General features: G+C 42.1%; 1 protein-coding gene across 1 annotated transcript in view; it reads right to left on the bottom strand.

The window, feature by feature from the left end:
* Positions 1-557: 557 nt before the first annotated feature.
* The window catches only part of SUSD1 (sushi domain containing 1), a 92,425-nt gene continuing 69,476 nt past the window's right edge, over positions 558-23,506 (bottom strand). Inside the window, exons 17-21 of the mRNA XM_034774362.1 lie at positions 15,378-15,471; positions 13,924-14,179; positions 9,505-9,544; positions 5,008-5,101; positions 558-1,780 (exon numbers count right to left, since the gene is read on the bottom strand). Coding sequence (XP_034630253.1) covers positions 1,645-1,780; positions 5,008-5,101; positions 9,505-9,544; positions 13,924-14,179; positions 15,378-15,471 — 620 coding nt within the window. The 3' untranslated portion in view covers positions 558-1,644. The remainder of the gene's footprint in view (positions 1,781-5,007; positions 5,102-9,504; positions 9,545-13,923; positions 14,180-15,377; positions 15,472-23,506) is intronic.

The raw sequence follows: 23,506 nt of genomic DNA on the forward strand, positions 1-23,506 counted from the left end.
GGCAGGTCCGGTCCTTGTGCTGTGTCAGGGTTGGGTGCTGAGTCCGTGTCCTGGGGGGAGCTGCACAGTGATCTCCCATCTCTGAGCAGCCAGTGACCTGTGCTCCCCAGTGCCATGCTGGAGCCTCCACTTTTATTTGAAAAAAGAAAATTTGCAGAATGTTAAAATACTGTGTGCAAAATTTTTAATTTTTTGGCACAGAAATGCCCGCAGGAGTATCCACACCACATCCGCACCTGCACCACACCTGCACCAGTGTCCACAAGCTGAGAATAAAAAGGTTCCCTTGTCATTTTCAATTGCAGTTTGCCTCAGCCAGTAGCAACAGACTCCTGACGTCTGTAATACTTTACATTTTAAAATAACCTCTTTTAGTGCTAAAAAACAGCACAACCAAAACCAGAGATAGTGTGACTAAACCTAAAACACCCTTCAAAGAGTGGTCAGAAACACATGAAAACAAACAAAAAGATTACTGTGTACACCCTGATACAGAGTACGAAAGCAAACATACATCAAAAACAATCATAACTTGAAAAAACAAGACAACGCAGGGCTAAAAATTAAGATCTTTTTATTTCACTAGTTAGCATGATTTTGCTATCATTCTGGAGTGACTTCTGAACAGGAACTGAAGTAAAATCAAAAGTACTTGAAACTTTCTTATACAGGAAAAATTCACTAATCCTGAATGCATCACCAGCAAATTGGCTAATTTTACCCATATCAAGTTATATTAACCAGATGTTACATTAAACATGTGATCTTCACGATTCTCCACAACTGTAAATTATAACAGAAGTATAGAGATGAAATAAATTGCAATTGAAGACATGTAGCTCCTTATTAAAAAAATCCACAAATCATTAATGCTGCACAGTTGATTAGCACACTGCACTTACGTCAATGTTATATAGGTGCATGTAGTATTTTGTAGTTTATTTGCAGTTATCCTTAATACCGCCTGAACACATCTGTTTGGTAACACATATTTAAGTGTGATTACTCAACTCTGTAACACTTTGAAACTTTTTATTGAAGCTACACTTACTTTTAACGGATTGAGCTTTCTATTTGGTCATGCAACAGCTGCTTTTTGGTTTTAACTTGGGGGGGGGGGGGGCTAGTGTTCTCTGACATTCTAAAACAGATTATGGACCTAATTGATTTTCAAATAGCAATTTGCTCTTTGAGTAATCCCATTGAAATCAACAGGACCATTTGTGGAGTCAAGTGTACTCACTGTGAGGGTATCAGAATACTGTCTGGCCTTAAAAGAATTTTGTTCTTCCATTTGAACTATATACTACTAACAGCAACAACATACTCCAAGACAGCTGTTATACTGGGTATCCACATTTCTAGGAGGGTTAAAAGCCTTTCACCTGTACATAGAGGCTTGGAAATGTCCTTGCACGTTTCTTCTGACATACACACCTTGGTGAAAGTCCTAAACTGCGCTAAAAGTAATGAAGAAATCAAGGAAGGCCTGAGTATCTCACTTTCCATTTCAAACGCCAACTATCCATGTAGTCGTTGGCGTAGGGTGTGCTGATACAGTAAAGGGCAATGCAGTATTGATGTAACAAAGAGATTCTGGATTCTCTCTCCTTCTGTCTTCTAGGCAAATGGGGGATGAATGCATTACAGAAGAGACACACTTTCAATCTCTAGGAAAGATGATGCAATACCCCCTCCTGCAGCATCTATGGTAGTCTCATAGGATACTCCTTTGGCCAGTGCAGCTGGAGGTATATGGACTGTGCTGTGCAGATAAGAACTGGTGAGGGAGAAAGGAAAAAAAAATCTAGGTAAACAAATATTCAAATAAGAATTCAAGCACAGAACTTACAGGACAGCTAGTTTCTATTTATAAGATAAACAGGCAAGAAGGTTTCTATAGAGCTCTGAAGATGGAAGGCACTATATAAATGGTGAACTTTACTACGACTGTACAGTAGTAGAAGGAGAGTACTCTAAGAGCAGAAATGTCCTGTGAAAAGCACCGCCCCAGTTTAATCTTGGCACCGACAGAGCTCAGGTACAAACACAGCTTACAAGAGTGCTGCAGTCTTGCCACTAAACTTCTGTGTCAGTATGGGCATCGGCAGACAGCAGGAAGCCCAATGCCAGGAGTGAGTAACAGATGGAGGTGAGGGAAGGGCAGGAAATTCTAATAAGCAGCAAATTTGGGCTAATGCATATTTTAAAGTTATTTTTGAAAAAATAAGGTATATTCTCTATGGCTGTAAACACCTCAGAGTGCAAGCTCTCTTCCTGAGCCAGATTCAGAAAGCACTTACTGCCATGGGTGAGCAGTTATTCTGACGAACAGCCCCAGTGAAGCCAATCAGCAGTTTTCAGAATGAATTCAAAACCTGGTCCGCTGTCATAAAGTCATTCGGACACCCAAGCCACTCGGCACTTGCATGATGATGCTGGCCAAAGGAAGCTCTCTCTGGTGTTAGAAGCCACAGAAATAATAACGCAACTGCTGGGATTCGCTCTGACACCATTTCCAGAACCCCTTGTCCAGTTCTGGGAGAACACTTCAGGTTCCTTTATTTGGCATACAGCAAAGCTATGCTGCGTTGACCAGACTCAGGCGTAGAGGGTGGGGATAGGGGGTACCACACATCCAAAGTTACACCAAACTCTTCCTTTATATCTATTTACACATCAAATTGCATTTGCAATTCTTTACACCACACATTTTCCCTGTACAACATGCTCTGTCCATGTGCTGTTCATGTGTTACATTCTGTGTTTATCTTGCCCATAGTCCCTAGCATCCAGGTGTTGCTGCTTATCTTAGCTAGCACAGACATCCTCACTCCAACATACAGTTTGTCAAGCCCCTATTTACAACTTAACCTTCCATTCACCTTCTCAATTATGCCCACTAAGAAATTAGGCAAGTTACTTATGTCAAGCCAGGCCTACACCAACACCAAATGAAGGCTAGCAATAGATAAAATCACACAAAACGCTCATTTGCTATATGAAATTAGTCAGCACTGCTATGTTTTCACTGCTTCTACTGCTGCACTGACAGCAAAATACAAGGGTTACAGCTGTGGCAGACTTTCTCTGCCTTAAGCTGACCTGTTCCGTCTTAGCAGAGAGGAAGGACCAAGCATTCAATTGCAATTGAACAACTACTTAATACAAACAAAAATCAAACAAAGGCCCGAAGGCCCGAAGTCCAAAGGAAGAAACCGCTAGTTCTTGCCATGCAAGAGAGGCGCTCCGACTGACCACCCCGGGCGGTAAGAAGGAACTGAGAGGGCGTGGGCCAGCGGTGGCTGATATACCGCAGTGTGAGTGCGGCACGCTGGAGGGCACCACAGCTGGCCCTACGGGTACCGACGGCTGCGAACATGGGCGCGCGCACCTAGAATGGAATCGACACGAGCAAGCACTCGGAGTAGAAACCTTGTTACTGTGCCCATTCCCAGTGCTTGATTTTCTCCCAGGAGATTAGATAATGTGGTAGATTGATACTTACAGAAAGTAGGGATACTTGGTACCCATGAACACGGGGACTGTTATACCCAGAGGTGGGGAGGGTATCCAGGACAGAGGGAATATGGGGTTTCCACTCTCTGTCCCTCTCAGACATTCCTTTGGGAAAGAGCCAGCCTCAACCTCTACCAGAGGCCTCATGAAAACAGGCTGCTCAGGGAATGTCAGGGGATTCTCCATCTCCCTTGACCTACTCTGGTCCACTGCCCCGATGAAGAGACAACTGCTGACTCCTTGTTCTGCCACAACATCCCTTGGGCTGACTTTCTGCTGCAAGTAGCCCCTGTGTCAGAAGGCAGCACAGATCCTGGAAATGATTCTAGCCCAGTTTACTTGGAAGGCTGGTTTAGGCCCAACACCCTATTCCAAAAACATTAAAAAACCTGCAGTACTTTGTGAAGTTCATCGTAATGCTTTGCTGCCAAGGGAACGTGGCTATCGCTTTCCTCCTGAAATACTGCCAAGAGCACAGCCAGGCTTTGGAACCTTCGCTGTGGAATTTAGATCACAAGAATCTAATTAAAACGTAGCCAACCCCAAATAATCCCTCTCCCTTCTGCTCCCCATCTCTTTATGAAATGAAACTCTCTCTCATGCCATTCTATTTCTGAATGCCAAATAAGCAGCTTAATTGATCAGAGTGCTGTATCTCACCACCCAGAAATCACCGGCAACTGGCCTCTCATGTGATACATAAGTGAGAAGAATGGCAAATTTCAGAGAGAAAAAGGTTTGGGCAAAGACATATTTAGAGCTACAATTAAATTTTTATTAAGGAGCATTTTACTCATAAACCTCCCACCGCCCCACAGGATTACAGAACAAAATAATGTGTTTTGCCTTGGAAGAAGAGCAGTTTTAAAGCTACTGTCCCTGCATGAAGGATCATCTCCAGCCCATGTTCTAAGCAGCCACTTTAACAATCTCCCCAAGATTTTACCATAATTTTTGTTCGTTTCATTAAAGGCCCACCTCTACTAAGCAACTGAGTTTTACTATTCCTTTGGATGGCTCCTTACAACAAAAATAGGATGTTTTTAACGGTGATGATTGTAGGTGAACCAACAGGTCATAAGTATGGACATGACAGCAGTGTTGCCATTGAGAACGGCTACTTTATTCTCAGAACAGCACCAGCATAACTTCATTTATCTATCCGCCATTCAACTGTAACCGCTCTGATCTGAAGCTTTGATGAGAACTGCTTTCGCATTCCCTCTTTTAGTTAGATGAACCCCCATTTTTGCTGATGCTCCCCCCAAAACTTTGAGGAGAAATGGGCTTGTATTTTATCAGCTAGTCAGTTCAATGCATGGATCTCTCACAGCACAGGGAAAGTGGGGAACTCCTCGTGTAGCTTCTAACCACCTGATAAGCCTTAACAGAGGAGGCTGGTTGAGAAAGGCTGTTTGATAAACAAAACATGCAACTCCTTCCCCCTAAGAGAGCTACAAATTAAAGTTAATAGTTAACATAACATACCGTGCTGCCAAGAAGGACAAGAACAGTATAAGGCAGACAGCAGTGACTGACCCTAATCCAGCAAGAGTCATATGTTGCAGAGCGGGTGATAAATCTGAAAGGAAAACATCCAACAGTTCAAGAAAACAAATACCAAAAATGGTCCATGGTGCAGCACAGTCTTGTGATTCACTGCCTAAATCAAAGTTAAACTCTTACTCTGGATTTATTGCTCCATCAAGCAGTAATTGAGCTGAACATCCAATGGCCAGCAGCCAGCTGAAGAAATGAGATTAATGGTATATTTCTCAAAAGAGATTACATTTTCCTGTCTATTACTTTCCTGCTCTCCACCTCCCCCCCCCTTTTTTTTTACTTTTGACAGTCAAAGTAAATCAAGATCCTTTTCCTCTAACACCATCATGTGTTTCAGTCAAAGTCATAAGACAAGGGTGTCTCTGGTGCTACTAACCAATCCGTCATCAAATGGCTCAACTCCTCTCCTCCAAATTCTTGCAATCTGGGTACTATTTCCTTTTTTAGGATGGTATCTACAGCAATATGAACACCACGGACTCACACCTGGGGAGAACAGACTGCTGGAGCACATGAACAAATCCCTCAAATACACCTCTACCCCGATATAACGCGACCCGATAGAACATGAATTCGGATAGAACGCGGTAAAGCAGCGCTTCGGCGGAGGGGGCGGGGCTGCGCGCTCCGGCGGATCAAAGCAAGTTCAATATAACGTGGTTTCACTTATAACGCGGTAAGATTTTTTGGCTTCCGAGGACAGCGTTATATCGGGGTAGAGGTGTATTTGTGTTAATGAGAACTGAGAGAGGGGGGTAAACTAAAAATGGCACGTGCCTGAGGGGAAGAAGAATGAATAATCTGCATATAAATACATAATGACTGAGCCCCGAAGTTTTAAATCAGGATAAGAGCAAGCCATTTCCCCATCATGGTATTTCAGAAGAAATAAGTTTGAAGGAGCTGTCATTTGTTACCAAACTTTTCAAGAGTCAACTCTATCAAAATCATGCAAATAACTCTTTGCTCTGACTGCATGCGTCACTTCTTATTTTCTACACATGCACAAGAAACAACATGCGCCTGTGTGACTGCAAGATCAGGGTCTGCAGTCATAGTGCTTACTTGTAGTCACGGAAAATGACTACCAGTGATCATTTCAGAATCGGGGTTTTAAGATCTTATGTGCAGTATTTGATCAGCCTCTGTACATGTTCAATTTTGGTCAGAACTTAAAAAAATACATACACCTTTACTTCATCACAAAACCAGTTTTCATATATAAAAAAAATCAAATATCCAGGAACAGACTAACACGACAAAAAAAAAAAAAAAAAAAAAAAAAAAAAGGGACTTTTCACCCCTGTGTATTACTATATTTTAGTTAAAATCACTACATTCTGATTTTATTCAGACCGCTCTTAATTATAAGGCTGGAAGCCTATTTCCATCACTACTCTAGCACTCTTTATTACAGCAATTTAACGGATTATAATCAAAGCCTCACTAGAAGGCCTCTGCCACAGAGAAATCTGGTCTAAATAGCCATGGTTGTATTGAATGTCTAGATCTTCCTCTGTTTTGCAAGTGGAATGAAGAAGCACTCCTTAAGGAACTCAGCCTCTCAAAAATTCTCACAGCCTTTCAAGTTGTACAAGTCCCATAAGGCCATGGATACTGGTTGACTGGAAGACTGGCCTATCTACGGGGAAGTGGAGACAGAATGGAAAGACAAGCCCCATTCCCGCACCCATCTTCCAGTTCTCCTTTGCCCCCTCCCAAAGAGAAAAATCCAGCTGCACGCTAGAGGGTTGTAGCGGTATTCTAGGGGTGGGCAGAAGACAGAGATATGAGAAAGGGGTAGTTTTCTGTGGCTGCATAGTTATTTTTAGTATTGAGCAGGAACCAGATTTCCACGTCATGGGAAAGTCCACAATTTCAAAACACTGTCCCCGTTCTGAAATAGTAGAAAAACAAGCCATTTTGAAATTTCCCATGAAACATAATGTAAAAAGAAAAAAATAGTTTCGGTAGCAACATTTTGTTTTGATCAAACCAAAACATTTTCGTCTGATTTCAACCTTTTAAAAATTAATATTTTAATGTAAAAATCAATTAATTTAGTTTCAAAAAGTTGTTTAGCAACAAAAAAAATAGAAACATTCCATTCAAAAAATGTCAAAAACCAGGACGTTTCAATGGTGCTGAAACACTTCATTTCAGGTTTTTTCCCCTAAACAAAATGTTATCAAAACCAGACACGTTTTTCTACACATTTTGATGAACGCAGCATTTTTCATCAAAAAACCCTTTTGGTGCAAAAGTTTCTACTAGCGCTAGTTATTTTGCAGCTCTTACCAACAGGAAAAATACTCTTTAGAAAAACAGGCAGCCTCCACAGCTGCCAACTCCCTGAAGCTGGCCGAGTTTCTGAGAGCCAGAACTGCAGAGGCTATTGCTGGCCTGCAGAGGATCTTAAGTGAGGCAAGAAAGAATTCCTTCAATTCATGGGAGAAAAGGTAAGTGTGTCCAAGGAAAAAACAAACAAACATGTGATGCTCCTGAAAATACAGTATTTTTAGAAATAGAATCATTGGGAAGGGGCCTGACTGAGGAAGAAAATGGAAATTTTATCCTGTCTGAAAATTGGGTTTTAGCAATGTCACTCCAGCAATCAGGGGTGGTTCCAGGCACCAGCGCACCAAGCGCGTGCCTGGGGCGGCAAGCCTGCGGGAGGTCCGCCAGTCCTGCAGCTTCAACGGCAATTCAGCGGCGGGTACGCCGAAGGCGCAGGACCGGCAGACCTCCCGCAGGCATACCGCCGAATCGGCATTACCAGCGGACCTCCCGCAGGCATGCCGCCGAAGGCTGCCTCACTGCCGTGCTTGGGGCGGTAAAATACATAGAGCCGCCCCGGCCAGCAATGAATGAAGAGCTCTGTGTAAGCTCAAAAGCTTCTCTCTCACCAGCAGAAGTTGGTCCAATAAAAGATATTCCCTCACCCACTTTGTCTCTCTAATCTCCGGGGACCAACATGGCTACAACACCACTTCATTCTCCAGCAATAATTCTGTCTTACTAGGTACTGACAGATCAAAACCACCAGTCAGAATTTTTGGGATATTTCTGACTCTTAGATTCTACTCTGCATCAGGCATAAAAGCTTTCATACTTCACAAAATGTAGTTTTCCCATGGATAACGTACTCCAGAGAAGAATGAAAGTTCCAGAGCTTTAGTGACTCATTTAGTTAAATAATTTGCATTAAAATTCCCTGATTAATCTTCTACCAAAAAGGCAAGTGAGGATGTCGGTCTAAGTTACGCAATTTCAGAGCGAGAGAAGGAAGAAACAAGTTGGCTTTGCTTTTCTGAATTCCTTTTACCCAAAGAGATCTCTTGTTTGGAGAATCCAGAGACAAGTATTCTTTCATTTTCTTTGCCTTTCTCCAATCAACACTGGCTGCTTGAGATGCAACAGACAAGAAACAGCTATATTATCAATTAGCTGGAGGAGGAGGCCAGAATCTCCTCAGGGCAGAGACTGCTTGTACAGGCACTCAAATAACAGGTGATGCCAGTCACCATCTCTCTGTAGCACTTACTACTAGCCTGCCATTTCATTCCCGGGAGATAGCACTGAGGATAATTTCCTTGTTTCATGCTTTAAAGCAAACTGGAGAAACAGGTCAGTTCTCCAGTAACTGCACTGGAGAAACAGTAATTGAAGGGTTCAGACATTTTGATGAGCAGAAAATACACTTATGTTTCTTGTTTGGTGTTTTCATTTTCACCAGTGTGTTCAATGCATTAATGTGGCCCATCACAGCACACCTGTATAACTGCTGAGAATTCCAGCAGTGTTCTCCCCATCTATTGGCCTCAGTGGAATGTCAGTAGGTTGGAGGAGTACAGCAGCTGAAGCAGGCCCATTTGTAAATGTTTATGGCCTGTCACGACCCAGTCAATAGTCTGAGGGTGAAGGCCCTGGGGTGGTTTTGGTTGGGCCCTGCACCCCCCTCCCCTCCCAGCTGGCTGGGCTTGGCTCTCTGCTCCAGGCGTTGCAACCCACCCCCCTGACTGGACCAAATTTGTGAGAGTGGAGTTGTGACCTGGCTCACGGGGTTGCAGGGCCACTCACTCAAATTTGGCCTACTTGGACTCCCATCATCATTCGGGCTGGGTCAAACCTGAGTGGCGCTAGGACCCCAGAGTTTGCAGTGCCTGGAGAAGGGAGGTGAGCCAAGCCAGCCCTGTGGGACAGGAGCTGCCACGCCACCCTGTGAAACATTCTGGCGACCCAATTTTGGGTCCCAACCCAGAAGTGGAGAAACCCTGATCTAACCTTTGTAACGCTCCACTGGACTTCATTGCTAGCAGGGAATTAAACAAAAGCCACGGAAAATGTTAGTTTTATGCCAAGATATAGCCAGACAATGCAATGACAACTTTTGTTTTCTCATTAGATGAAAAACTGCCTTACCTTCAATTTGTGCCCAAACTGCACAAGATTGTGTCCTCATCTGGAAAGAAAAAAATAACCAATGTCACTATTTTCCCAGGATATGTATTAAATCAACAAGTCTACACCATCCGCAAAGGCATTCAGACAAGAAACATTAAAATGTATTACAGGGGGAATGGATTCCTATGTTTTTGCTGGATCACCAAGCTTTCCTGAGAAGGCTATAGGCTATAAAGACCAGTTTAAAGAGAAAACTTTGAGGAAAGTCTAGCTCTCATCTTTCGGATAGAAAAGAACAGATATCTAAAACCCTACATGACGAGGGCTATAAAGTTGCATGGTTAAGCGTTCAAAAAGTTAGGAAATACCAAAGTTAAGGCTGCACATGCAGTCTTAACTCTGCCCCCTATTCGCATATACAGATTCCTATACAGTGATTAATTACATGGTCACTCACTGTGTCGCGAATAATATATTACACAATGTTTTCTCCACCCTTGAATACACATTTAGCACCTTATAATTTTTAAAGAAACTTTAATACAGTACTTACAGTAATTTAATTTTCATAATGATCCAAAATATTGTTAGGGACAGACTTGCTATAAAATCTTGTTTAATCAGTTTTCCTCTCTCTTTTGATGTGTTCTCTTCTCTATTTTCTTTTTCTGTATCTCACACCCTCAAACAGACATATGAATTTTAAGAACAGTACTACTCTATGGTGTATACTTAATATGAAGTGTTATGTACTTTACATATAAATGACTTACATGCACTCTGGTATTTACATATATTTTATTGAAGGTTTTAGACAAAAAAAGTATACCTCTACCTTGATATAACGTGACCCGATATAACACGAATTCGGATATAACGTGGTAAAGCAGTGCTCTGGGCGGGTGGGGCTGCACACTCCAGTGGATCAAAGCAAGTTTGATATAATACGGTTTCACCAATAACGCGGTAAGATTTTTTGGCTCACGAGGACAGCGTTATATCGAGGTAGAGGTGTATACTATTGCAGTGGATAAATAGTATGTAATCATGTAATTAAAGACTAAGGCGTGGTCTATACTGGGGGCGGGGGGGAACATGAGCTAAATCGGTCTAAGTTACGCAACTTCAGCTATGAAAATAGCGTAGTTGACGTATTTAGAGCTACTTACCACAGTGTCTTTACTGTGGTAGATTGACTGCTGACACTCCCCCATCGACTCCGCCTATGCTTCTCGCTCCGGTGGAGTACCGGAGTCGACGGGAGAGTGCTCGGTGGTCAATTTATCGCTTCATTGGTCTTCACTAGACATGATAAATCGACCCCCGCTGGATCGATCGCTCCAGAAGTAAGTGTAGAGATGCCCTAAGTCATGATGGATCTGCACAAAGGGACAATCTTCATTTGGGGCTTTATTTTGAGCTTCTATACAACCTCAATAATATTTAATATAGTTTTTGCTATGGGATTTTCTAGCTGTTTAAAAGGATAAAAGATAGGGTACAGAATGAACAAAAACAGACCGGCAGGCCTTCACTCTGTATGAGGCAACCTCCCCTAATACCACGCACCTAACAAGGTCCCCTGGGATTGAGCCAAGAGATCCTAATTGAGTCCTTGCTTCAGCCTACCTACTGCCATTTTCACTATGTAGACAAGTTAGTCATGCACCCATAGACAGTATAGCCTTCCACAGCAGTGCACTTTCCAAGTTTAGGAGAGAAAACACAAGCAATCTACTGCACATGTGTGCGCAACATGAATTTTTCAAGACCAGTTGTCAGAACAGTTAAAGGCATTTTCCCCTCAATTGGGGTTCCTTATATTCCAAATTTCAACTTTCTATCCCTAAACGTTTCAATGCCTGTACTAAACACTACAAAATCCTCTCACTGGAATACCAAATTTACCTCCATCCCTCGCAGACTTACTGCTGCTTTTATTACATATTCACTCCACAAATGCTGAATGATGAAACGGGAGTTGTAGAAGGTTTTATTTATGCTAAAGTAATGAATCCCACATCATTTTAAGCTCCAAGCACTATTATTTTTTCAGTGTCTTTCATTTTGGGCCTTGGCAGGTTGAGAGGTATGGAATCCATAAAGCAATCAGTGGAGACTGAAACAGGCACCAGATGGGTTGGAGCTAATTAAATAACACCACTCTCTCACTGAGAAGGACACATCCAGAGATGGGCAATTTGTTCTGCTTAATGGAGGTTTTCATGAAAGCTACCGATTGCCTGACACTATCTCCCAAGCCCCATCTCTCTCCAGAATTCCCACTTGTCACCTGCCAAATTTATCATTAGGAAAAATGATACTCTTCCATTATCTCTGCTTTCCTAGCTTCTTCCCTGATGCTCTCCAAGCATTCCCTGTTGGAGAGGATCAGGCGGCATGACATTTGGCTAGCGTAAGTGGATGTCCCTCACATTTCCCTCAGTCTTTCACATTTCAGTCAGCTTGGACTGGTGCATAGGTTGCAATTTTATTAAAAGCCCTTTTCATTTTCTGGTTCTCATGTACAATGCTATGGGGCGTGGGTTTCCAAAACTGTAGGAGAATATTTAAAGGTGACCTGCAAAAGGAAAAGAATGGGATTGTGCCCTTTTTGGTTACTTTATGATGTATAAAGAAGACATGAAAGTTCTGGTTTTTTGAAATTTCAGGTCCTGTATTACCCGGAATACTCTATGGCCTGGTCTACACTAGAAAAATTAACCATTGCGGACATCCGTTGTCAGGAACGAGTAATTTGTCTAGTGTAGCCCAGATGTATGATGCGGAAATGATGACTTCACAAGAACAATAATGTGAAAGTTGAGCAATTTAGGAATTTAGTCACATTATTTAAAATTCTTTGGTCTGGTGTTTGCTAATAACTATTTAATATAAAGTGAGCGCTGTACTCTTTGTATTCTGTGTTGTAATTGAAATAAATATATTTGAAAATGTAGAAAAAACATCCAAAATATTTATAATAAATGTCAATTGGTATTTTATTATTGTTTAACACTGCGATTAAAACTGCAATTAATTGCAATTAATTTTTTAAATCTCGTGATTAATTTTTTTAAATCACTTGACAGCCTGTAGCGGGGTGGTTACCTGCTCCGGCCCGGGCAGGGTTAAGGCCAGCCCTGGGAGAGGCCTGGGGCTGTAAGGAAAAGCCCAGGCTGCTTGGGAAAGCAGGCACTGCTGGGGCCACGCCCCAAACAGAGCACAGCAGGTCCTTATAAAAGGGCTGCTAGCGTGGAGCTAGAGTCTCTCTCTCTCTCCAGTCTTGGAGGGAGCAGGGCCTGGCTGTCGGTAGTAAAGGTACGGGGAGTGAAACAGGGCTGGGGAAAGGCCAGAGGAGCAGGGGCGCTCCAGGCTGGTGACTCCCCAGGCTGCAGGGTCTGGTCCTAGGCCCACCCCTGAGGGACTGGGTGGTAGAGGAAGACAGCAGGTCCTACCCCCTTGCCTGTGATGACTGGCTCTTACCCTGCAGTCCGCCCCAGGGAGCAGGGGCTCATTGCTGACTGGCAGTAGCCACTGGCTGAGGCAAGGTGGGATTAGGGGGTTGGGGTCCCTGGGGAGGGGAGACCCTGAGAGTGAGGGGTTACTGCCAGGGGGCAGCACCCCAGATAACGGGGCACTGAGGTCCGGGAGGGACACGGGGGCCCAGCGGCAGCGAGACGTCGGCCTGCAGAGAGCGCTCCAAGGCTGGAAAAAGAGCTAATTCCCAGGACACCAGCAGGAGGTGCCGCAGGGGTAAGTCTCATGCCGTTACACAGCCCTATTTAACGTCAATGACTAAAAAGGCTTCCTTCTCCTCAAATGTTGAAAATTCAACAACCCTGCCCCTTCAATAAAGGTATGAGTGTCAATATACGCTCTCCCAATAAGTCTTCCCGCAAAACCAGGGGTGCCCAGAGTTGACATTCCCTGTTATTTATAAGGCTAAAATGCAAGTAAAACAAAAAACTCCATTAAAGAAAGTCTGGTCATCTTGTAGCGTCACTTGGAAGAACAGAATACCTTAGAGTAAAAGCACTTGACTCAAAAGAAAGAATCGTATGTTACTGTTGAGTGACTTTTAGATACTAACACTCCCTAAGGCTAAATTATGGCCTCTGTAAATTATAGGCACCTGTAATTACCTATGAATCAGTGGGATTTGTGCACCCATCCCTGAAGGCAGAAGTTGGCACTAAATCCCTAATCCTTTCCTTTGTTTATATTTCAGCATTCAGAATCACTTCTGCATTACAATGGTGAAGAGATCTGCAAGCAATTAAAATGGCTACTTCAGGGTTTTATATCATCAACTTCTTGTCCCTGACAACATCATCAAAACAGAACAAAAAGCTAAAAGTTTCCCCTGGTTTTCCAATTAAAACTTCTTTCATTCAACAAAGACTCAGAGAAAAGTTTATTTAAAATACCCATTACCTTATTCCATTGGCTTATAATTCTCAGTACCACACAGTAATCTTTCCCCTGCTTTAAGGGAGCATTATAGAATGCCCCATAGTAATGTCTGTCTCCAAGAGAGATCAGCATGTTGTCAGCAACATCCTCGGCGAGGAATTCAGCTGCCACATACCCCTCAGCATCAGTGGCATTGCTAAAGAAAGTCACAGCAGCCAGGGAATCACAAGTAAATGTGCTTTGCAAGGCCAAGGGAAGCACAATCACTTGATAAAAACTAGAATGAAACAGAAAAGCAGCCATCAGCATTCATTTCCATGCATTAAACACCAGAGAGAAATCGTATTTGCATTTAGTCTTTCAAATATTTTGGCCCTTTGTTTAATAGTTTTCAAATCACTAACATCCCGGGTGAACTCTTTCCATGTGTGGATGAAATATTTCCCTTTAATATTCGTGCTATTTATTGCCCTCTGTATAAAACAGACTATATATGCCTATCATAAGGCTAATTTTCCAAATTGCACACACAGATTTAACGTGATTGGGCATGCTTATTTAGTATTTTCGTATGAGAATTGCCAACTATGAATCACTACAAACTGGCTGTTTGCTCAATTCATCCAAACACACAACTTTCTCCTTGTAGCCAAAGCGGAGCTGAAAGACATTATCAACCTATTAAAACCTATTTGTTCCTGATTTCCCAGAAAGATGCTCTTTCCAGTATCAAGAAGGTGACGAGAGCTCCCATCTATTAGACTTTAATTAGAAACTTGTCCCTCGCGTTCACTAAAAGTTCAGAGTGTGATGTCCTCCCACAAAAAAGAGCAACTCTCAGAGTACATGCACTGTTCTGTTGTTATACTGTCCTTTGGCTCCTGCACTATGTTTTCACTTCCAAACATTTCCTGCCTTACTATAACGTGAGTTACAGTAACTCGTTTCTCTCATTTCCCAGGCACTTACCAACATACGTCAGCAGAGTTAAAACTCCCTACTCCAAAGAGTATTTATCATTTTGGTACCAGTAAATTAATATGGTGTTGCTGTTTACCAGGATTTGAAGAATAGACCTTCTTTCTTAATTTCTTATTGGCTACTAGAGAATTTCCTGCAAGCTGTATAATGTGGTTTACACACAGCAATTATAAACTGCTCTTAGTTACACCTATGAATATCTAGTGTAGCTCCACTGAGCCAATGGAGTTACACCAGCATAAATTCAGAGTAATTGAGGACAGAATTGTGGTCCAAAAAGGAGAAGTTAACCTGAAGCAAAACTCCAGATCTGAACAATCACAAATTACAGTGAAGATGGGACCTGGCTTCAAACTTTCTGGTTTGGTCCCATTGCTAATAAAATTATCTAATTGAAGACAGTCTAAAATATACAAACATCTAAATGATCAGTACTTAAAAAATATATTTTGAGAGAGTCGGGAGCATGTAAAAAAAACAAAAAACCCACAGACCTGATAGGTCCATTTCTATCTTCTGCTTTTCGTAGGCTGAGTGCTGGTGCAGGACCTTGTACGGTAACAAACTCTATTTCTGGGAATGGAGGATCTAAAAAGCAAACAGAATCAGTACTTTAGAAAAGTTTGAGGAATAATCCAAGTCTGAGGGCAGTAAGCTTTTTCTCACACAGCACAGTAACCAAAATGCTAACCCTAAAAGCTAGAGCTGTGCTTTAGATTCAAATCTGAATACAAAATACTTTAAAATGTACAGACAACATTTTTGGTTAACAAATATTGGAGATGATTTTTATTTTGATTGAACTGCATATCAGCAGACTCAACCTGAGAAAACAAATATACGAGATTTGAACCTTACTTCTTGTAGACCTCGAATACCTAAGTCAAATATTTTAAGCTGTCATCGGAGACTTTCAGCAAGTACTTCCCTGAACTTTCAAGAGCCCCCTCAACTGGAGAACTCAAAGGTAGGAAAATAAATTCTGTTGCAGTAGCTTTCTTTGATTCCTATTTTATACCCTCCCTTCCTTTGACATCCAGCACAGTCAAGAGAAGCTTTAATTCAGGATTTTTTTTTTTTTTAATCCTCGCCAAAGTGCACAAGGCCTAAAATGTCTAACCGATCTGAGCTTTGTATTGAATTTCAGACAGGCAGTGTAAAGAGGAAAACAGCTTTAGGGCACTAACCAGTAACTACCCAGGCCTAGCAAGCAACAAGTCCCTTTAAAGTTTGGAATCTTTGCCACATTGGGTAACTGGTCAGAAATACAAGCTGTTAAAACTTTAAGCACATCTAAGTCTCTCCAGACTGCCCTGATAAGACGTAAAGCAGCAACAATCCCAAATTTTAAAATTGGTTTAATTCTCACCCCAGGAAACAGGAGGACTTTATGAGGAAGTTCTTCCATGTGCAGTATTTGACATTAAGAAAAATGCATGTTGCCAGAACGTTAATGTGTGCCAAAAATCAGTCAACTACCAGGCCTGCAGAACATCAAAATTTAACAATCCCCGGGGGAAAAATAAAGCCTTCAGACCACCTCCATGAAGTCAGAAACAATGGCAGCACCTAATGCAGGGCAGCCATTGTGTGGGAAAATTCCTGATCAAGAGTGAAAAGCTGCAGCCCCAAATTCAGTGGCTTGCCATTAACATCTACCCCTCTTGGTCTTCAGGTAAATTACTATAAAATCATTCTATTAGGATTACAGGCCACCAGCTTGAAGCAGCATCTTTCAAACTTCACAGTGACACAAACCTAAAAGTGCCAGTATTCACCCCTATCTTCAACCAAACCCCGCTCCAAATACCCCTCTCAGAATCAGTGCTGGTAGGCCAGGAATTTGGCAATTCACCATGAGTTTCATTTTTATGGCATGAATATTTGAGCTGGGTCACAGTGTTAGCTGGAAGCCAAAACACAGCAGAAAGCACATGTAATAGCATTGCAAGTGAAATAGGAAAACAGCACAGATATTGAGGCTATACCTCCTGGAAATGACAAGATGGGGCACTTGTTCACATCACGTTCAATGGTTTGGAAGACTCTGCATTCGCACTGCGGCAAATCCTTGATTCTCCATTTGTGCATCAGGTGTACACATCTTCTGTGTAATGTCCTAATATGGTTGATGGTCATCCACTGTCTTTGGCAGAGCAAGAAACCAGGTCGTTTGACAGTGCTATCATGTACAAGATGCTTGTTGTTTATGTCAGAGCCAGCCCATTGCATCTGCCAGGGGTTTTCTGAGTTGAAGCTGGATGACAGAAGAGCTTCTCCAACCACCCAGAATGGCCAGGGGGACTTAAGGCAAGCGTGAGGTGGATGAACAAAGAACTTTGGATGAGCAAGAACTTTCTTGTACTCGTGCAACATAGCCATCTCTCACCAGATGGTTGGAGAAAGGACTTTGCGAGGACTGGAATCTAAGGCAGTGGCATGGTCTTCAGGGTGCCACTTACAAGTCTCAGAGCCACATTTAATTGGATGTTGATCAGGTCTGTGTGCGAGATTCTTCCCCAAACCGGTGCGTAGAACTCGGCCATGGAAAAAACTAAAGCCAGCGTTGCCGTCCATACCATTTGAGCAACACAACCCCAGCTCAAACTTGCTAGCTCTTGGATGATATTGATGCAACTCACTTGTTTGTTATCAAGCAGATGTTTTTAAAAAATCAGGCCATTCCTGTGAGAAACATTAAGATTCCTAATTTACTTGTCCCTGTTTTAAATCTCAGAGGCCTCTGACTTTTTACAGTCGCAGTTTACAACGGAAGCCTTAGGACTGCACAGACTAATCACTACACATGTGATGAACAGTGTCACTTTCATTATACTATCAAATCTTGATAGCAGGAATCTTTAAGGTCTTTCTGATTAGCTGAGCTTCTGCACTCCACCAATACTATATGCCTAGGACAGCACTGAAATTTACTTTACTATACATACTACAGTCAGAATGACTCCATTTAAAAGGATAGTATTTTCTTTGTGGCTCATTTTAAATATGTCTCTATTTAAAATGAACATATGCTTATGGCTAGTTAATCATTTGGCTTACCACCCTTTTAGAAATCCTTCATTTGCACTAGAGCAGCCCTGTTTGGGTTTCTCTGCTTTTCTAGATGCCATTCTCTGCTGCTGATAATGCTTTAAAAATAGTGATGCAACTGAGCCACAAGGTTTGCATCCAGATGGTATCTTTCCTCAAGTTCAGGGAAGTCAAATCAAGGGTTCTCGTTCAGGCCCCGCTATAACTGAAAACAATTCTCTGCTGAAATAATGCCATTTGCATAACTGACATTCTTGCAAACACATTGTTTTAAGGATTTTATGGTTGTTTGGGGATTTTGATTAAAAAAATCTTATTATATTTTCACATTTAAAATAAAGAAATGGAATAAGTACTAATGGTATAAGTGAGGGTTATGTAGCAGTACTGATTAAATAGCACTGGTTATGAGGAGAGACTATAAGTACAACATATGAAACAACATGTATGTTATGCTGAAAGGCAAAGAATTTTTAACCTGAAGAAAACCACTATCACAGAATCTTCTGAGGAGATGACCAAAAAAGCCCACTAGAAGAGAGAAAAAATGAACTTAAAAAGGTCACTTAAGACAAATATATTGATTTTTAATAACAATATAATGGGAGAGGGCCCTTTTCTGTGTTTTTAACACCACCTCATGGAATGTTAATTTTGGGGGGGGGGGGAGTGGTGTCATTAACTATATTCTGTTTGCTTCCTTTTTGCATTTCACTCAGTTGCATCAGTGAAAATTAAACTGGCTGGTTCCACTTTATTGTTATTACTTATTTGTATTGTAGTAGAGACCAGAGGCTAGGACTCCATTGTTATGTTTGTACAATACCTATCACAGAGACCCAAAGAGCTTACAGTCTATACACGTGAGACAAGAGAGAAAAGGTGGTTAGAGAGAGAGACAGATGAGGGAGCACAAGTAACTAATGAGACATTACTGGTCAGCATGAAAAGCAGTGGTCTCAGAGCCTAGCTGCCTAACCATTTATTTGTAGGCATCATGACAGAGAAGAGTTTAAATAGGGATTTGAAGGAGAACAACAAGGTGGCTTTGCAAATGTTTATGGAGAGCTTCTCCCATGAGTGAGGGGGGAAAAACAAAGTGGTTTGTTGCAAATTATTTTAAAATTGGCAATCAAGACTGGAAATCATTTGCAGAACAAATGCAGGGGTCCCATGTGCGAAATGCTCGGTAAGGCGGGGTTAGACTGTGGAGGCCTTAAAAGTGAAGACAAGTAGTTCGTGTCTGATGCAGACAAGAAGGTGCAGCTGGTGGAGAGGTGCAAAGAGGGAAGAGATGGGATCAATGTCACAAGTCAGGAAAATGCTCCTGGCAGCAGAATTTGAAGCAAGATGGAATTTGTCAAGGCCAGAGAGGAGACCATTGGAGCAGTTGAGACATGAAAGATAAGGGCCTGGATGAGAGTTTTAGTTGTGCAGACAGAGAGGAAAGGCCATATCTTAAGAGATGTTATGCAGGAAGAAATGCGAAGATTTAGATGTGGCCTGGATGTGGAGATCTAGAAAGGGCCAAGTCAAAGAAAATGCCCAGGCTTTGGGCCTGGCCAAAAGGGAGGAGGGTGGTGGTATCCTGGAAGACTGGGGGGAATGATTAGGAGTTCTGTTTTGGCCAGGTTGCATTTAAGATGAAGGTTGGTCTATGGGAAGATGTCAGAAAACTAAACTGAGATTTTGGTTTGGCCAGGAGGAGACAGGTCAGGCGTGCAGAAGTAAATCTGCAAGTTATCAGCATAACGATGACAGCTGGAGTCGTATTTGTCAATGCGACTGCCCAGAGACAGGATGCAGAAAGAGAAATGGAAGGGGCCAAAACAGAGACCTGTAGAAACCCACAACACACTGAAAGGAGATTAAGTTTATACACGGAGGAAGGATTTCACACACAACCTCTCATAGACAATAGCACTGGGCTAGTTTATGGCACCGATCCTGTCAACAGTTATGCATGTGCTTAAATTTTATTCATTCAAGCAGTCCCAGGAGCTTCAATAGGACTACTCACATATTTAAAGTTAAATACATCACACATAAATGTTTGCAGGATTGGAGACTAAATTCCTGTCACATAAAAACACATATTTATATTACTGGTTGTCATCAATCCCCCTGCCTGCTTCACTGAAACAGAAAATTATTTCTCTGTAATTTTTGTTTTATAAGAGGTATACGTTGTAACTCATCACCCCCTGGGAGGTCTGTCATATAGCACAAATAGCAGGGAATATCCACAGTAAATCCACATGTTTCCTACAGTCCCTTCCTCCCTCAGTGGAAGGCAGAAATTTTTAACATTTGAAAAAAGAAAAATAAATTAAAGATCCCCCAACCATGAGGGCAGTTGGGTGAGTTAGCCTGACTCTATTCCTACTTGCACATGAGCAGAACAATGGTAAGCTGTTTTCTTTCCCCCTAAGGTTACGGAATTCCATTTGGGATGCAATGTGTGAGAAAACCCTAGAATGAAAGGGGCACCACAAAACTATTCATGGAGGAAACATAATGCTGTGGAATTCATTCCTTTAGGGCAAATACCTCTTTTTAGACCTTGAGTTTCATGATTATTCATTTCTGATGTAAATAATTTTTAAGAAGAAGAGTGAGGGGTCACTATATTTGTGTGCCAGAGAGGCATCTGAGAGGTCTAAGGACTCAAAAGCTCCTGCAATATCTTTATCCAAACCCTGTAACTGGTATATACAAATACCTGTAGCAAGTAACAATAAGCAGAATGTAACGTAGGAACATACCCTGACTCACTGCAATTTTCTATTTTTCTTTTTTTTAAAGAGGTTACGTGTGGGGGAGAAAACATTGGAAGAGGTTACAGAACCCAATATGCATGTTTTCATTGGAGGGGAAGTTCAATGTTCCCCTTTAGTAACTCAGACACAATAACCCCACTTCCCTGTGACCAGGGATCTTCCTAACAAGCATTGTGTTCCAACACAGAGCGGCTCATTCCAAACCTTAGGAAATTGGCCAGTCTCCAAAGTGTTAAACAACTGGTGGTTAGCTAGTGGCCTAAGGGTTAAAATTTCCTCTTTTAAATTGGTCTTTCTGAAGAATCTATCATTTCCTTCCCCCAAACAAGAGCTGCAGGTGGACTAACATCTCACCACTGTTCTTGGGTGACCTACCAGCCAGAGGTGCTGGGTTTCTTCATGATGACAGAAGCACACATACATGTCATATTATCCCTGCACTCTGCCTGCTTGTTCCTCTTTAATGAACAGATAGGGTACTCAATTATGCAAAAATCCTACTCTCTGAAGCCAAAACAATGGAGCAGACATGGAGCCTGCAAGTCAAAATACAGCCAGAAGGTCTGGCTTTCAGGTCTAAAAACCTTGATGGTGCTCCTTAAAAATTAACACTGGCTGCTCTCTGTTGTTATGCCTGCTGTTTACCACAACTTTACAAGAAAGATGTATTTATAAAGACGTGCTTAGGATGTTACAAGAAAAGAAATGTTATCCGAGAAAAACAATTTTAAAAAACAATTATAACTGAAGGTTATACAGCACAAAGCCTGGGAGATAATGTGATGGCTGCAGCACAATGGGGGTGGAACAAACAACGAACACATTCATTTTCACACCTTCTTTCACACTCCTCCTACTGTATGTTGGGATTGCCTTCTTAATTACTGTCTCCAAATGTTCCCCATCTCTGTCTCTCAAATCTCTTCTCAAACACACTTGTTTTGCATAGCATTCCACTAATATTTCAAGGGCAACCTCCTCCTCATTTCACCATCCCTGTGCTATTGTTGTTTCAAGAAACATACTGTAGCTCTTAAGCTTCTGTTCCAAAGTGCATTTGCCTTCTTTTTTTATTATTTGCACAGTACTTACTCTGTAAGCTCTGTAGGACAGGGACCATGTTAATTCTTTACATACCTGTACAGCTGTGGCACATTAGAAAAATAAACAACATTAAGCGAGATCATGCGCCGAGATTTCAAAAAGTAACTAGTGATATTGGTTGCCAAATTTGAGACTAGTGAGGCTTGATTTTCAAGAAGTGCACCTGAAAATCAGGTCTCTTTGAGGGTGTATCAAGTTGAGCATCCAAAAATGGACACACTCAAAATCACTAAGTGTTTTTGAAAATTTTGGCCATGACTTTTAAGTGTAGCTCTTCTGCAGGTACAGAACATCTTTTAATCAGTCTGGCATGGAGAACGTTACAAAATATACTGATTTCCAAGTATCTTCTCTCCCTTCCTTATGCTTTTTCAAAAGGCTCACAGACACAGATGTTTTATTGCATCCGCATTTTAAAATGTACTTTTCTAGATGGCAGGAAACTGTTGTATGTTCAGATTAATAATGTTTTTACAGGGCAGTCTGCACCCTCTTCATCAGAAGGAGGCATCTATTCACTCAGCACGAACTCCCACCAACACTGTTCCCATAAGACGCAATACTGCCGTGCACAGACAATCCAGAAACTTTTTGGAGAGTGTTGGGGACAATTTCCTGGGGCAAGTGCTGGAGGAACCTACCAGGAGCTGTGCTCCTCTTGACCTGCTGCTCACAAACATGGAAGAATTGATAGGGGTAGAAATAGAAGTGGGTGGCAAACTGGGCAGCAAGACTATGAGATGGTCGAGTTCAGGATCCTGACAAAAGGACAAGTCTGTCTCCCAAGATCTGTGAGAGTAAAGGAGAGTAAAGGATCATCTTTCAGGATAGGTTGTAGATCTCTGATGATGCGCTGGAGAGGTTTTAGTTGGGGGCTGAAGGTGTCTTGGGAGACAGACCTGTCCTCGCTTACAGACAACCCCCCAACCTAAAGCAAATACTCACCAGCAACCACACATCACTGAACAAAAACACTGACCCAGGAACCTATCCTTGTAACAAAGCCCGATGCCAACTCTGTCCACATATCTATTAAAGTGACATCATCATAGGACCTAATCACATCAGCCATACCATCAGGGGCTCGTTCACCTGCACATCTACCAATGTGATATATGCCATCATGTGCCAGCAATGCCCCTCTGCCATGTACATTGGCCAAACCGGACAGTCTCTACGCAAAAGAATTAATGGACACAAATCTGACATCAGGAATCATAATACTCAAAAACCAGTGGGAGAACACTTTAACCTGTCTGGCCATTCAATGACACACCTGCGGGTGGCTATCTTACAACAGAAAAACTTCAAAAACAGACCCTGGGTCTGTGTTGCAGCAGACGGGAGTGTCTGGCTCAGCAAGACAGGGTTCTGGAGTCCTGAGCTGGCAGGGAAAACAGGAGCAGAGGTAGTCTTTTGCACATCAGGTGACAGCTCCCAAGGGGGTTTCTGTAATCCAACCTGTCACAGCAGTGAGTGTTTATAAAAAAAGACATTTCTTAAATTCAGAAATAGTCAGCGACAATGCTTTACCTAGGATATCTTCTTCACAAATAATCTATAAAAGGGAAGAGCACACTTGGGACTACAACAATCAGTAACCCAGACAGAGAAATAATGAATCAGAGACAGTACAACCTTAACAGCCTTTTTTTTTTTTTTTAGGGGGATGCGAGGAAGGGGGCCAG

The sequence above is a fragment of the Trachemys scripta genome, chromosome 6, assembly GCF_013100865.1.
Source record: "Trachemys scripta elegans isolate TJP31775 chromosome 6, CAS_Tse_1.0, whole genome shotgun sequence".
NCBI lineage: Eukaryota > Metazoa > Chordata > Testudines > Emydidae > Trachemys > Trachemys scripta.